This window comes from Schistocerca gregaria, chromosome 4, assembly GCF_023897955.1.
Source record: "Schistocerca gregaria isolate iqSchGreg1 chromosome 4, iqSchGreg1.2, whole genome shotgun sequence".
Lineage (NCBI taxonomy): Eukaryota > Metazoa > Arthropoda > Insecta > Orthoptera > Acrididae > Schistocerca > Schistocerca gregaria.
The window spans coordinates 121335389-121352930 of record NC_064923.1 but is presented as its reverse complement, the minus strand read 5'-3'; the positions used below and the strand labels follow the sequence as shown (position 1 = coordinate 121352930).

General features: G+C 42.5%; 1 protein-coding gene across 3 annotated transcripts in view; it reads left to right on the top strand.

The window, feature by feature from the left end:
* LOC126266593 (ankyrin repeat domain-containing protein 11-like) overlaps nucleotides 1-17542 on the top strand; it is a 323390-nt gene that overhangs the window by 279050 nt on the left and 26798 nt on the right. For all 3 annotated transcript variants that reach the window (XM_049970907.1, XM_049970906.1, XM_049970908.1), the window contains 2 exons: nucleotides 2575-4181; nucleotides 9071-9283. In XM_049970907.1, coding sequence (XP_049826864.1) covers nucleotides 2575-4181; nucleotides 9071-9283 — 1820 coding nt within the window. The remainder of the gene's footprint in view (nucleotides 1-2574; nucleotides 4182-9070; nucleotides 9284-17542) is intronic.

The window sequence follows — 17542 nt, the reverse complement described above, 5'->3', positions numbered from 1 at the left end:
ATTCATAAACTTTTCTCCAGAGAGAACAGAATATTGCTCGATCAGAGAATTTCAATGATTCTTTAAGCATCATTGCCCATCCAAGGATGAAACTTGAAAAATGTCACCAAAAACAATGTGCAATTTTGCCGTTGCTTTCAGAGCAACAGTGCCCAATAGAAGGTTAATAACAAGGCATGGGGGGAGTTACAGCTTTGCAGTTCAAATGTGTCTTTCAAACAGCTCTCTCACCATCTGGGTCGGGATAACAACTCAAGTGAGGGTTACATGAAGAAACTACTATTGACTTTTGCCTTGGACGAGCTAAAGGCAAGCATCTCCTGCAGCTAGCAAGACATTGCCACATGTGCTGAAAGCAGCAGATGTGCCTTGTGCAATGTACGCTTTGTGCTGGGCTGTTGGAGAAACCTGGTATCCCTGTGCTTAATGACCACAGCTGGTACCCTTTTACTCTCACCAAGATATTTAAGCAGCTGTATTACACACAGCAGCGTACTTACTTAAATTTAGTTACATAAATGTGTGATCAACATTGTGATTTATGAGGTGAAAGTACATGTGTATGAAATGACTAAATGTCCTGAGAGTTTACAATTATTACATTTAATAGATGATTAAAGATTGGTACCCCAAGGATAATAAATTTTTAGTTAATTATTTGACATGAACAGATTTATTATGTCAACTGTTTATTCTTCCAATTGACAAATATGAACAGTCTAACAGTAGCTTGTCCATGGACAGGAAGCAGTTGAAGGGCTCAGTTCTCTGCATTAGCACCACTTCAGTAGCATGTTTTTGTGGAAGCGAGTGACAGGTTGTTAGACATATTTTCTCCCACTAATATTGAGTTACAGTTGAAGGTCCTTGCCTCTTCTGCTTGAGCAGCAGCCCCGCTACCACCCCACACACCCAGAGGAAAAAGAAGGGACTGATGGTTGAAAGTAACTTGAACCTTAGGCTTGGAATCAGCTGCATATGGTCCTGAAGTTGGCAATGACATCCATTGCATGAGGTCTGGAACCAGTCTGTGGTATTTCTGGAGGTGGTGAAGACAAGTATTATCCACTTACAGGATTTCAGCACAGTTGTTCATTTGCTGCATTGTTCCAAGGACTGATTGTATTTCTCTGTTCTGGAGACAAGTAAACCAGAAGCTTGTAGGTACTGTGTTGATTTTGGCTGCAGGTGCCTCAGTGTGCACAACAGACTGAAGACTTATATAATGACCCTATATGGATCAAGTCTGTGCTATGCACTAAAAATGGCACTTGAGTGACAGAATGTATGTGAAATGCATTTTTTAAATGTTGGATGAAATTCTTAAGACCAATGAAAAATTCCAAAACTAACTTTTTCCAGTAATCCTCAAATAATACTAGGAACCTAGTTAAAACACAAAGCAGGGAGTAGGGAAATTTTCAACAACAAAAGGAAGTAATATTGTAAAATAGATTAGACTGCCTAGGTGGTAGACTATTTGTAGCAAAACTTAGAAATACTAAATCTAGCATAGTCCAAAACAAATTTGAATGTGAACTTACAGAGACAATAATAATCCGTGGCCATGGACTCTGATTAATAATCATATGTTTCTATAGCCACTAGATTCAGACACAATGGTTGTAAAATCATCCAAAGACAACCTGAATTTGATAGCAGTAAAATATCCCAACCATACAGTAAGAGAAGGGAGCCACTTTAGTTACTGACCAAGAAAACTAGAAGGAAGATCAGTGTATATGGTCGTTGTGCACACAGCACTCCATGGAGTCATCAATCAACCAAGAAAAGTATGCATATGAAACTTTCTGGCAGATAAAAACTGTGTGCCAGCCCGAGACTCGAACTCGGGTCCTTTGCCTTTCACAGGCAACTACCAACTGAGCACACTCTGTTGCAGAGTGAAAATTTCATTCTGGGAACATTGCATATATTTTTCTGGTAGGGGATAAGCAGTCTCCTGAAGTAATGATGAATGCATTATCAGCCAGCTGCAACAAATAGCTACAGCCTATGAATGAAATAAACATTTTAGATCTCATGGCTACAAACAGACCGGATCTTTCTGGGACTGATCACAGAGCTGTAGATTAGCAACCATTATGCTATGCTTACTAATGACAAGACACTTGTTGCAATATTAAAAATAGTTCTGATTTCCCACCATTCACACTACATACATACAGTACCATATTCTAGATATTTTGTTTCAGATGCTTTTCTGAATTTGGTGTCCATATTTGGTATTGGAAAGTTCTTTTATTGTAGAACATTTTCTTAATGTATGCAAGTATACTTTTGATGTTTGTCTTGCTTCAGAAATCTCATGTAATCCACTGTCTGTTTTGCAATTTTGATGTTTCATAAGTCACTTCTCTTTTACCTCCCACTCTTGTCTGCATTTTACACTATAAATATTTTTATAAGTATAGGCTACCACTCACTGAATGGAGGGGACATCAGGCACATCAAATATAATAACCAACTGAGTCTTATAAGTTTCTCTAACGATCAAATGTATCAGTCTTATGTAATGTTGGTACCATTACACTTCTTATTTTCCTTTTATAGGCGATATTGAAGAGGAAGACAATCGAAGAAAGAAGAGGAAAGATGGTGACGGCAAAGCGCGCACGACAAGTGCTACTTTGGCAAGCAAAGGTATTAAGGCAGGAACTAGCACAGTGGGTGGAACTAGCCAAATGGGCTGCACACCAATGGCAGGAGCCGGGGCATCGATAACTCCAGAGGAAGAGTCTGAACGCTCTCCCAAGGTACCACCACTGAAGATTGTAATTCCTGCAGCCAGCACTGCAGACCAGGACCCTGGGGGTGCGCGTGGCAAAGTGGGTGTGCCACGGCAGGCACTGCCGTACGTTGTGGCGTCACAAGATGGTGCCGGCAGTAGTGGCAGCAGTGCTGCTGCTGAGGATGCTATCAGTTCAGAGCAGTCACAGGTGCCGTCCTCTGGTGAGCAGGCCTGTACGTCGACTGGCACCTCCGAGGAAGGAGTACGACCACAGCGTGTGTTGCGTTCTTCCAATCGTTCTACCTCAAATGCATCGTCGCCTGCTCCCAGTGGATCCTCGCCACACCAGCCGCAACGTCAGTCTCCTCCTCCTATTACTGCTTCAGACACACTCGAATCTTCATCCGGATCTGTGTCTGCAGGAATGACACTGACTTCAACATCAACAACTGTGTCACAACCGGAAAGCGGTGGTGCTCCCATTTCAAGTTCCATTCTGACATCTGGTGGGGCAGTATCAGAGCATACAGAGCGTGGCAGTAGTCCACTGTTAAATTCACAACAGCAACAACAACAACAACAACAACAACAGCCACAGCAACAAGAGCAGTCGCAGAAGGAGGCACAGCAACAGCCATCATTACAGTCACCTCAACAGCTGCTGACCCAGCAGCAGCAGACATCTCCAGAACAGCTGCAACAGTCACAACAGCAGCAGCAACAGCAGCAGCCACCCCAGCTGCAACACATACAGCAATCTCAGCAACAGCAGCAACAACAGCAACAACCGCAGCCACAGCAGCAGCAGCAGCAGCAACAACAGCAGCAGCCACAACAACAATTACAGCCACAGCAGCAGCAACAACAACAGCCACAGCAGCAGCAGCAACAACAACCACAACCACAACAACAACAGCAACAGCAGCAGCAGCCACAGCCGCAGTCACAGCCACAGGCACAGCAACAATCATTGACACCACAACAGCAGCAGCAGCAACAACAACAGCAACAGCAGCAACAGGCACAGCCATCAACAACACAGCAGCAACCACAACAGCAACAACAACAAATTCATACACAACAGACAACAACTCATCAGGAAACTGGCTCAAATATGCCATCTTCAGTGACACAGTCAGCACCATCTTCCAGTTCAGTAGAACTGCATCCACGAAAACGCAAGATGAAGCAGAATCGTGATGCTTCCATGGCTAGCAGCAGTTCTGGAGCTGGTGTTACACCAGTAGCAGTGAGCAGCTCCAGTGGAGTGGCAGTAGGACAGGGCTCCAATGTGCAGGTGACAATTGCCGCACAGGCGTCCTCTGCCGGTTCAGATGCTTCGGACTCTGGTGGTGCTGCTCCTGACGTTCATCCACATGACCAACCTATCACCAACTGTTACCAGTTATTCCTCAATATCCGAAAACAGGTTTGTCCTATTGTTGGTTAAGTATTTACTCTGCAGAATAATACACATATATTAGCATTCTGTAACAATGGACAACAACAAGTTTTTAATTTTTGTGAGCATGTTCTCTGTATGTGTGATTGGTCATTTCACTCTGTAAAGAAGGAAAAGCAAATGACATAATGGTATTAGTTTACTGTTACAGGCAGGGCATAAATTTCTTAAGGTTGTTTATTTTTTCTGCTTTACATTAAAAGTTTGCACTTGATTGCCTGTCTTAGGATCATCAATGGAGTCATTCTTCACCAGCAGTTACAAGATAGAAACATCACAGAGTGAAAAAGAAAATCCAAATGACCTAATATTTAGAAAACAAATTGCTGGTTTTTTGTATGTTTTAAATTTTTTCATAAAACTTAGCTGATTGTACCACCTTAAAATGCAAATGATTGTGTATCATATACTTTGACAGTTGGTATCCATTTTATTTTGTCTGGGGATATTAGGAGTTCTGCTTTAACGCACCAAGTAAACATGAACAGTACACACACAGGTGTTTTTATAAATATATCCCACAAGTGTCTACAGCAATACATTAGGTAGAGTTTAAGGAAATACGACATTTATGCACTTTCTACATAAAAATTAGACAATGTTATAAGTTAAACAAAACAAGAAAATTTTAAGATATAAAATGTTGCTATGTTTTAGTGGTTTTGCCATTTGTGCTTTGAATGCAAACACAAATCCAGACCATATTCCTTAAATCTTACTTCAGTGTATGACAAAAGGAACCAATAATATACAATGTGATTCCATGATGATGACAGATACTTTCAGGTATGATGGAGAAGCAAACACAAATAATTTGCCTGCAGGGGAACAGCAACAGCTAGTAATTAAAATTTTAGAACAGCCACAAGTTGCATGTAACTTTTTATTTAATTTTACATTTCACTTGGCCAACATGATTAGAGTGCTTACCTTAAGAGCGATGAGTAATTGTTCATCTTTTGCTATAGTAAAATATGTCTGCTCTGCTGAACAAGTACTTATAGCTCTTAACATATGAATTTTAGACCCCATATTCATTGGACATTTTTTTCTTGTTTTGCTTCCCAAAATAAGGAAAGCAAAGAGTTTGCAGTAGAAGAGATCCACTGTAAGATGTATTAGAGCAGTTTCAATTTGGTTGTTCCGTACCAAGGTCCCTTGCCTCAGACTGATACATTTACCCATCTCCATCATTCCTGAAAGTCTTTAATGTCTTTGTGGAATCATCTTGTATAGGGTCAGCCAGGTAACAAAAATTAGTTGACTGATGTATCTATCTGTTTTTTGTACTAGTAACTATTCTTTTGTGTGTTGTTCTGAATCATTTATTTAAACAATCATGACTACATACCATGAGCACTTGCACAAATCAATGACAATCAAATTTTAAATACGTGATAATATCCAGTGTCTTAGAGGCAGTGGAATTTTTCAACAGTAGACTTAGTAGGATTGCATGATCTTCTCAGTGTACATCATAACATTCTGCTGATTGAAGTGTCTCACTAGAGATTGCAATGGGGGTTCCATGAATATTAATGTTGAAAGCTTAATATTTTTTGAGTGAGCTATCAGGCAGTAACTGCAATGATTTTTTGAGCATCATCATGGTAATCAAAAACTCGTTGACATGACAGCAGGTCATGGGAGAGAAATGGCTCTTTTGTACTAGCTGTTTTGATGAACCTGATTAAGATTGTATGATCTACAAATGCACCTATTGAAGACAGTATGATGCTTTTTGTGTAAACATAGTGTTTTTTTTAAGACAAGTTTGATTGTTGGGGCATATCTGGCACAAAACCGTTAAATTTGGTAAGTCAAATGGGGTTCCAACTCCCTGCTAATTCTATCCATGAGATAGATGGTCATTCAAAGAATATTTCTAACAGCAGTTGGAAATTGGGGTTTAAAACATGGATGACCATCAAAAGAAACACAAAATTTACAGGCACTGTGTACTCCACTCGAATACATCAGTTTTGCCATCTTACCTTTGAAATAGATCACAAAGATCATTACATCACAAAAAATAAGTATACTAGACTCTCGCTAATCCTGCCATTCCCGGCTCATATGGGTGCCAGATTAGCGGAAGTGCCAAATTATTGGGTGTCTGAAATTTATTTTATTCATTTATTTTGTTTTTTATTTATTTTGAAAACAAAGGTAGTATAGTTTACTGTACTTTATAAACCGAAGTTACAATTTTAAAATATAGAAGATATACTTTATTAATTCCAAAAATACATTAATTTTCAAAGAAAACTTAGTCCTTGTGTGTATACTGTACATAATTATACAGTCGTATCACTCACTATAAAACATGTCCCTAATTTTTAACTGTCACAATGATGATGCATGATGGTGGTATGCTTTATCATGCAACCACTTTGCAAGCATTACATTGGTACTGTATGTATCTGGCTATTGCATAATGTACTCCAGGAAGACATTGGCAGATTCAGCACCAGGAGTGTGAGAAATATTCATTCTCTATTCTCCTGTGTCCTCTTCTTCATCACTTTCAACATTACTTTCTTGCATGGTTTTGATTATTTCTTCATCTGTTAAAGTTTAGTCCATATCACAGTTTTCCTCATTCAGCCACTTAATAATATTATCAGCAGCAGCATCAATTTCTTCTCCTCCTGGAAGGTTGTGGAACATATCAGGGTAAAAAGTAACTGATAATTCCGAGCTGACTGGCTCATCACTGTCACGCACTACTGGATACAACTTGGCTTCAATGGATGGCCGCCATTTTCTCCAGCTCTTCATTATGGTAGTGCTCTCCACTTTATCCCATGCTTCGGCTGCTTGGAAAACGACATCACATATGTTAATTGCTTTCCATGCCTTCAGAGTAATTTAACTTTCATTCAGCAGGGAGATGAGAAGTGAATGTTGATAATGACATTTAATTGACTCCAAAATTCCCTGGTCCATGGGCTGAATTACGGCTGTCACTTTGGGTGGGAGAAAGAGTGCTTGTACATGTATACCATCAGACTTTAGAGAAACATATGAAGGATGACTGGGAGCATTGTCAATTGCAAGGATAGCTTTCAGTGGAAGCTTTTTCTTCTTTAGTTCTTTTCTCACTGATGGTACGGACGTTTCATGGAACCACCGAGAGAATATTTGTCTGTCCATCCACACTTTCTTCTGAGCACAATACTGCACTGGTAGAGTATTTATGTCAGTGTGTTGAAAACAATATGGATGTTGGGATTTTCCAATCGCCATAAGTGGTAGTTTATGACTTCCATTTGCATTACAACACGGCATTAATGTTACACGCTGTTTCTGTCGCTTGTAACCACGAGCTTTCTTCTCGTTCTTGGCAGCTAATGTTTCTGAGGGAAGCATCTTGTAAAAGAGTCCTGTTTCATCAGCATTATACAAGGCATCAGCAGTTAAATCTTCTTCCTCTATTATCTTCCGTATCCTGCTTACAAACTCATCAGCATCCTTATCGGTAGCTGAGCGACTTTCTCTGGTGACTGTCAGCTGCCGAATGCCATGTCGTTTTCTCCAGTTTGATAGCCAACCTTCACTCGCTGCAAACAAGTTACTACCACTAAGTTGTTTCTAAATGCAGCTTTATAATCAGGCCACCAACTGGAATTCCTTTACTGTGTTGTTGTACGAACCATCTGTAAATAGCTACATCCAGTTCTTCATTCTCACTCTTTTGCATAACCTTCCATTTTCCTAACTCACTATCCATTTGTGTTGCACTGTCGAATAACATCTTTCTTTTTGATGTCATGAATAGTTGCTCATCCAACATTGAACTCAGCAGCAATGGTTTTCTGTGAAGAACCTCGATTTAACTTATCTCAAATTTCGAGTTTCTGCGTGAGGTCTAACATGACGTGTTTCCTTTTAGAAGACATGATTCTGAACTGTAAAGAAAGCTACAATTTCAAATACAGTATATAAAGCATTGTTTAACTAAGCACTGTTACTCACAATAATTCATTGTGCATGTGTTTTTGGATGTGAGCCAGATTACTGAGAGGTCGGACTACTGAGGGCCAGATTAGCAGGAGTCTAGTGTCTAATGCTTCTGACCATAATGGTATTTCAGTCAAACTACTGAAATGTAGTGCTGATCTAATAGAGCATCCTTGTTATCTTTATGATCAGTTCTACATGTTCGACAAAAGTTCCTGGTATGTCTTGTTGTTTTGCTAGAAATTTGGAATAGTAGGACATCTTGGGGGGGCTTGATGAAAATGTCTTTCTATTATCAAACAATGGGAAATCCAGGACAGAATAACAACAGTATTATGAAAAGGAAAGATTGCTACTCACCATTGCTACTCACTGGGTCACAGACAGACACAACAAAAAGACTGCCATAAATGTAGAGCTTTTGGCCAAAAGGCCTTTTTGATAAGTAGAACAACACATTCATCCACACAAGCTCTCTGGCCACTGAGGCTGGCCTATGTGCTCAGAGACTATGGTCATGTATATGTAAGTTTTTTGTACATGAATGTGTGTATGTTGTCTATTTTTGAAAAAGGCCTTTTGGCTGAGAACTCAATATGTATGGCAGTCTTTTTGTTGTGTCTGTCTGCAATTCAACATCTCCTCTATATGGTGAGTAGCAATCTTTCATTTTCACAATACTGTCATTGAACCTTATTAAAAGCTAAAGATTTAAAGTTGACCAGGATCCTTTTCATTTTTGTGAAAGTCTTGTTAAATGTGTTAAGAGTTTTTATGTGTAGTCAGAAATTTATACGAAAATCTTGTGTTTACTTCTTAAGTGTGAAAAAATATTAAATTTGTTTATTTGCATTGCATCTGAGATATTTATAATTACATTTTTTGAAATCTAGATTGAGAGGAGAAGAAAAGGTCTCTTTCCGGTGCAGCCAAAACCACCTCAGGGTTTCAAGGACTATCTTATGAATCGTTGTACTTATCTATTGGCTGGTAATGCGTCATCTCGAATGTCAGTTCCAATGGCAAATCCACCCCAGAGTCTCAACCCTGCTATGAAGGATCTTTTTGTTGAACAAGAGAAGGAAAGGCACCGCTTGCGTATGCAGGTATGTTTGTGTTTAATCCTTTTGGATAATTTTTCCACTACCCTTAGCTACGGGAGTGTGCGATTGGGTGTCTGTGTGTGCAAATGAGTTTACTTTTACTAGAAAAGCAGCAAGAGCTCAAAAGCTAGTGTGTATATTGTTTCCTGTTATATGTTTATAAGATCCCCACATCAGTCCACTGTATGCGAGTGATTGACTTTCCCTTATTTTACATATAATTCCATTCAGAAATTTTATTTTCTTACTCTTGTGGCTCTTTCTAGTTGATATCATGTAAGTTGCTTGTATATAATATGTCTTAAGTGTAACTATCTTGCGTAGCTTACTGTGATGAGCATATTGTAGCTGTGTGTGTATAGTGGGGGAGGGGGAGGGTGCCATCCATGTGTGTGTTGTTGATGAGAGAATGGAGAGGGAAACCAAGTGCTAGACCATAGTCCACTTCTCTTGAATACCACCAAGGAGACCACTGTGCTAAATGTTCTCATCTGAAGAATGGATCATCTTCAATAGTGTCGTATGACCTTGTGCCGTGAGACCCTGCAGAGAGGTTTTGAATTTACCTCTGTTGATCAGTGCAAATTATGTCAGGAATTTTATACCCCCACCTCTCATCCTCTTGTTGATTGAATATTGGAGATGAAAATGTTTGCATCACCGGTTTTCAAACTGATTATCTACATGTTGAGTGCTATTGCCCAATCATGTGTTACCAAGTTGGTTATCGACATTAGGTGTCAGAACCCCAATGAATAGGACTGTAATACATTGCATTTGTCTTCTCATTTGGAAAAAATTGTTCTATATAGAACAAAAGTACATTTTAAGAATTTTCATGTGATGCGAAATTACTGCGCTAGCATCGGATTATGGATAAATAAGATGTAGGCAGTGGTGATATGATACTGTTCCGCAGAGCACAAAAGATACTATTATTTTTTACAAGCTGAAAATTTTGTTTTAATCATTGTGAATGGAGGACAGTGACAAATGGTTAATATGTGTGGAAATTACTGTCTATCTTTGGGCAGATCACAAAAGTTCAATAATTACAGCTCGGTGTTGGATGATTCTGTTAAAGAATTTCTTTGCCTGTTCATGTTTTCCAACAAAACTGATGCATGTTTGGTGTAGGTGTGTTGAATTGTTAAGAAATTCTCTGTTTGAGCCTCTCCAACCAAATACATTTATCAAATAAGGAATAGATACAGTGAACTACAGTAATCGTGAATGTGGAGGAAAACAATCTTATAAAGTGAAAGGTGGCAACAAAGAGGTTGAAGTCTTAACAATTGGTGAGAATATTGAGGGAGATAGGCAGTTGTATGTCTTAAAATGTTAAAAGATGATTTTGCTTTCTTAAAAATGCCTCTGCAACTATTTCAGAAACATATGTATAAATATTGTGCTTGTAGTTGGGTTTATTGCTATTTCCTGCATCAAGAACTGAATACCTACATGTACCTTAAAAAGAAGCATAGTATTCTTAAGCACAATTACATGGCAGGCAGGAAGTGAGAGACTAGATGTAACTGCATGTTCCATTATGATGTCCACATGGCTTGGAAGCTTCTTGCAGAATGTACTTATCTTTTGAGGTGAAGATATATAAACGAACCCATGGCATGGCCATGAGCACCCACATGTCGCCCTCTTATGCCAAACTGTTTATAAGCCATCTAGACGAAACATTCCTTGCCTTCCAAAACCCCAAACCCTTTGTCTTTTTCTAGTTCATTGACAATATCTTCTTGATCTGGACCCAGGGCCAAGACACCCAATCCTCAATTCTCCACAGCCTCAACACATTCTCTCTCACCTGGTCTTCACCACTCAGCATGCCTGGACATTGACCTCCCCCTCTCTGATGATTCTACCCATAATTTTGTTCATATCAAGCCCACTAACCATCAACAGTACCTGCATTTTTTGCAGCTGTCATCCCTTCCATACCAATCAATCACTACCGTATAGTCTGGCCACCCAGGGATGGCACATATGCAGTGACGAGAATGCCCTTGCCCAGTGTGCTGAAGGTCTTGTTAAGATTTTCAGACAGGCAGTATCCCCCTAACCTACTCCACAAGCAGACAGCATCCTCAGATAGCTGTAATCCTCCCACCACCACCAATAACCAGCTGAAAAGCACTTCCTACTCATCAAATAATGTCACCCCAGACTAGAGCAACTGAACCAGGGTTTCAGGTGTCTGTCATCATGCTTGGAAATCCTAAGCACCCATCCTAAAATGGTATTCTACCACCTACTCCGCCTACACAATATCCTAGTCCATACCTGTGCTACACCTGCTCCCACCCCCTTTCCACATGGTCACATCCATGTGGAAGGCGGATGTGTGCAAGACATGTCAGATTCACCATCCAGCACATCCTACTCTTGTCTCGTCACAGGCTGATCCTATTCCATCAGAGGCTTGGCCACGTGTGAAAGCAGCTATGTCAGTGAGAATGACCTTTAACAAACTGACCACATGAATGAATGGCCACTGCTAAACTGTTGCCAAAAGCAGGCTGGACCAACCAGTGGTGCATCACACTGCTGAGCGCAACACGCTTGATTTCGGTGGCTGCTTTAAAACTGGTTCTATCTCGATCCTCCCCTCTACCTCGCAGAGGGCTCACAACTCTTTCAGAGTACACATGTGGCGGGTGTGGAGCCTCAAGCTACTATAACATTTACTTCCTTTTTTGTGCGGTAATCTATCATCTCTGACTGTTCTACTACTTTTACTCTGTAACTCATGGTAACAGACTTTGATGTTAAACCAGCTATTTCGTTAGGTTCTCCTTTCTTTCTTTTACATCTTTATCCATTTACTAAATTGTCAAATTTTTCAGCTGAAGTAATTTTTTGTCCCCTTTTGGGTTTAACCTAACTTTTTTCTTTTTTCCTATCGTGTGGATCAAATGGAGAAGGGCACCTTAAAATAGCATCAACCAATGTCAAAGTTCCTCTACACAAAATAACTATGTACTTACATATGTGCTTACCAACCAACCCTGGAGCCAGCCCCATGTGGTGTAGTTTTTACGTTCCCTTTCAGTAAAGCCCCCTGAAAACACAGGAATCACACTTCGAATGCCAGAGCTGCTAGCTCCTCATGCATCCCAAGGAGTAGTTGCCCTTCATCTTGGGGTACCAACACTCCTAGCAACAGCCATTGTGACAGATGTTCTTCACTGCAGCTAGATAGCACCTTTGGGCAGAGCCCTTGATAGGAGTAGGTGGCCTCAGGGCAGATGTTTTGCATATGAAATGCATCAGACTAAAACAATGTAATGGCCATACTTACCTGGCTGTCTCAACAGGTATAGATATTTCAGTGTGGACAGCTGCAATCCAATTGCTTTGCCTACCTTGGCTACTCTATGGAAAGAGGGAGAAGCCAGAAGACTGGTAAAAAATAAATAAATAAATAAATAAATAAACAATTTATCCAGTAGCTGGTGTGTACTTGTGAAGGAAATGTCCGCCAAGGAAAAATTAAAGTTGTGACATATAGGGTGACATGGAAGGTTACATCCCACTGCTCATGAGATGTTTTTGATGCTTACATTTTTGATACATTGCCACCTCACATCATGACAGACCCAGAATGTGGAAACTGTGGAAGATTACTTCACAAAGATCATCCTTGTGGTTCAACAGCATTTGCATGTGATTTGTATAGAACACTATCCCCGCAATTCATGTTTGCCCAGTATTTCAAAAATGAAGAGATGGACCATCTGTCATATACTGAGTCAAAGGAAAAATATGAACACCTGCATCGTGTTGACATTATAACAAATTATCCACAAGTCACAGTTGTCACCCCACTACCTCAACTTAGACTGAGAATGCGCAACCAAAATAAAAAACTTGGCTTCCATCCTTAAAGAGCGAGCAGGAGCCTCATACCAGAAGGCATCTGATATCCCTCTGACAGCACAAGAGAGGAAGACCCACTCTACAACTACTTCCTCCCAAGATATAACTGATGTAAAATCCGATACTAGTCACTGGTTTAAAAAGACTGATGTACAGCCAAATACTAGTCAGTGGTTAAGAGGGACCAAACCGTGAAAAAATGCAAAAGAAACAGCAAAAAAAGAAATAGGAGGAAAAGGACACAAAAAGGAGGGAGTAAAGAACCAGTTTATCAGTTCTGGTGGAATTGGAACTCTCCTTGACAGCAGAAGAATCTATGGACACTGTGCCAACCACACAGAAGACACTGGAAAACTCTGCTGATAAACATCTTTGGTGATCACACTGACAACTTTTCAATAATTTTGTAGTGGAATTGCCATGGTTACTCTCACTAGCTGAAATAAATCCAACACTTAATCATAGACTTTCTCACAGTATGTAATAGCAATACAAGAATCTAAACTTATAGAAGACTATCTTCCTACTAATAGAGGAAATAACAAATATGGTAAAATAGAAAAAAAAACTGGAATGAGCATATGGAGGTGTATGAACACTAGTAAATTACACTTTCACTGGACTAATATGTATAAACCCTATACTTCAAGCAATAGCCATTAGAATACAATTGAGCATAGTGATGAAACTCTGTAACAACTATATTACTCCTGACTGAGATATTGCGTACAGAGAGAGATGGAAGATATAATTAAACAGTTATCCTTGTCTTTCATTTTATTAGCAGATTTCAGTGCTCTTAGTGTAGTAACACGGTTCACGTTTTCCGTCGCACTTCAGAGTAGACCGGGAACTGTCTCATAGGCATGCCGGTGTGAACTGACTAGGCATGCTGCCTGAGTTGTTGTTGTTCCACTGGCAGAGGTCGCGGCCGAATTCTCGCATGCCCTCTGGTGGATGGGACTCTATTTGCGGCAACTACCGTCTGTGACGCACTGTGCCGATGTGCGACGCCCGCAATCTTTCTGGTGCCTACTGCACTCTTCCTCCTTCAGGGGGTGAAGCCACTGTGATCCACTGCGTCGGAAGGTGGAGCGTCGTGTAGGAGTGATGAGCTCCACATCCATTGGAAGGCTGGAGTCGAGGGGATCTGCCAACCCTCGAGCCGGAACTTTCAAATATGGCTGGAAGTGACCCACACAAAGACGCCCCCGTCGTCCCACCACCGGAGCCCGGGACAGAATGGGAGACAGGCCGTCGAACTCTGGATCCTGGTCCACACCGGGAAGGGCAAGACCCAGTGGCGGGGACGATGGGTAAGGGACGACCACAGGTGAACAAGCCTCCTGAGAAACCGGGCCTGCAAGGGGTGCCAGCTCTCGCTGGGGCATCGCTAACGATGGCGATGACGGTGCTGGAGCTACTGGAGGCTGCCAAGGCTGAGAGCCATCGCAGTGCTGCGGAATCACAGGGGGGAGGGGTGGTAGCGTCCCCTGAGAAACCAACACAGGTCCCGGCAACGGGGAAGTCGGTGCCCGAGAGGTCGGAGGGTGGACGTAGCTGATTTCCGTGATACATACCTCCCGGTCCCCCGTCTGCAAGGTATAGAGCCGGTGGCAGGCGCAGGACCACCGCTGGTATCCAACGTGGATTGCGACCAAACCCACGTGCCCAGACCGACATACCCAGTGGAAAGCCGGGCTCTCCGTTTCGCGAAGACTGGCGAGGACTGGGCCGGAGGAGGTGCAGCAGAGTCCTAGCTTGGCGCCCATGGAGGAGCTCTGCGGGGCTGCATTCTCCCATATGTGTGGTCCGGTATGCTGTCAGGAAAAACGTCAGCGCCTCCTCTGCAGGAAAGTTGTGCACATACTTTTTCATCTGCATCTTAAATGTGCGCATCATGCAGTCGGATTCCCCATTCGATTGTGGATGAAAGGGGGGAGAGTAAATATGCCGAATACTGAAGCACCTACAAAAATCCTGGAAGGTCTGCGACATAAACTGAGGTCCATTGTTCGATACCAGGGTGACTGGCAGACCTTCCACAGAAAATATTTTTTCTAGTGCCTGGATTGCAACTTCAGAAGTGGTTGAGAAGCAGCAAACCACATATGGAAATCGGGAATAAGCATCAATGGCAATGAGCCAAAAGCCATTAAGAAACGGGGCTGCAAAATAGATGTGCACACGTTCCCATGCCTGGGTTGCAGGCGGCCACGAAGAGAATGCTGACATGGGAGATGCCTGTTGGCTCGCACACTGGGAACAGGCGGCCACCAAGTGCTCAATTTCCGTGTCAATACCAGGCCAGTACACGTGTCTGCGAGCCAAGGTTTTAGTACAGGAAACACCCCAGTGCCCCTCATGTAATAACGTGAGGACTTCCCTTTGCAAACTTGCAGGAACAACCACGCGAGGAGCTGTATCATCAGTAGCCAGAAGCAGAACTCCTTCCAAGATGGAGAGGCAGTCTTGTAGAACAAAGTAATTACAAAAAGGGTCCGAGGCCCAGCCTGGAGGTCGGGATGACCACCCCTGCTGAATGAGGCGAACTACTTGCTGGAGAACCGGGTCAGCTGCTGTTTCCCTGGCGACTCTAGAACTAGTGATCGGGAAGCCATCAACCACTTGGCGGGATGCCACATCCAAATGAAAACACACAATCTCCTCTCGATTGAACTTAGGATCCGGGCCCACCGGAAGACGGGAAAGAGCGTCTGCGTTGGCATGCTGTCCGGTAGGGCGAAAATGAATGTCATAATGGTACTTAGAGAGGAACAAGGCCCAGCGCTGTAGTCTGTGGGCCGCCCTATCCAGAATCTGAGAGGCAGGGCCAAATAACGATATTAACGGCTTATGGCCAGTGATTAACTGAAACTCGTGCCATAAAAGAAAGGGTGAAACTTGGTAACAGTGTAGACTATGGCCAAAGCCTCTTTTTCTACCTGGGAGGCCTGCGCAGGACTAAGAGTTTTAGACGCCAGGGGTTGCTCGGAACCATCTGCGTTGCAATGGGCCAGGACCGCCCCCACCCCATATGTGAAGCATCTGTAGCCAGGACCAACGGCTTATGGGGGTCAAAAGTAACCAAACAAGGTGCTGACGTGAGGAGGCCCTTCAACGAGGTGAACGCCCGCTCGCATGCAGGCGACCAAGTAAAAGGAACACCCTTGCGCAGAAGGCAGTACAGGGGGCAGGCTATGGTGGAAGCCTTGGGAATGAATCGGTGGTAATAGGCTATCTTGCCTAAAAAAGTTTGTAACTCTTTCAGCGAAGCGGGCCGAGGATACCTTGGACCAAACTTCCTAGTGGCTGGATGCCATGCAGAGACATGGTGTAGCCCACATACTCAATGGACGGTTGGAAGAAGTTTGACTTACACAGGTTGCGATGCAAGCCCACAGAGCTGAATTTGAGAAAGAGGGTGCGAAGGTTGTGCAAGTGTTCCTTCGTGCTGCGGCCCGTGACAGTTATGTCATCCAGGTGATTAATACAATGAGGGATTGTAGACATGACGTGCTCAAGATAACGCTGGAATATCGCCGGGGCACTGGATATTCCAAAGGCCAACCACTGGTATTGTTAAAGGCTAAATGGGGTGTTGACGACCACCAGCCGTTTGGAGTCAAGTGGTATCTGATGATAAAGCCTCCAAAAGGTCAATTTTCGAAAAATTTTGGCCTCCCGCCACGGCGGAGAACAATTCATCAGCACGAGGCAAAGGATAGGTGTCCACCACCAATTGGGAATTAATGGTGGTCTTGAAATTGCCACAAAGGCATAATTTTCCCAAGGGTTTCCTGTCAATAACAAGGGGCGAAGGCCACTCACGAGAAGAAATGGGAAGAACGACCCCTAGGGGTGTTAGCCGGTCTAGCTCTTCTTTTACCTGGGGGCGGAGAGGCAAGGGGATCTGCCTCGCGTGTAGAAAACGCGGGTGAGCTGACGCCTTCAACGTTAAGTGAGCTTCAAAGTCTGAAACATGCCCCAGGCCCTCCTCATAGATATCTGGAAAGCAGATATCAAAGATTATAATGACTGATAGGGGAATGTCTTCGGAGACCAACTGTATGGTATCAGTGATAGAAAAACCGAAAGCTTGAAAGGCATCCAAGCCAAAAAGGTTAGCGGAGCTCGCATCACTGACAACAATAAAAGTAATAGGCTGAGTGACTGATTTGTAAGTCACGTCGGTAGTGAATTGACCCAGTAGGGGAATGAACTGTTTACCATAACCGCATAGACGCCGGTAAACTGGAGCCAACGTGGGCGACCCAAGGTCGGAGTAAGTTTGTGCATTCAACAAAGAAATTGCCGCGCCCGTATCTACTTGCAGTTGTAATCGGTGCGACTGAACCGACACTTCGA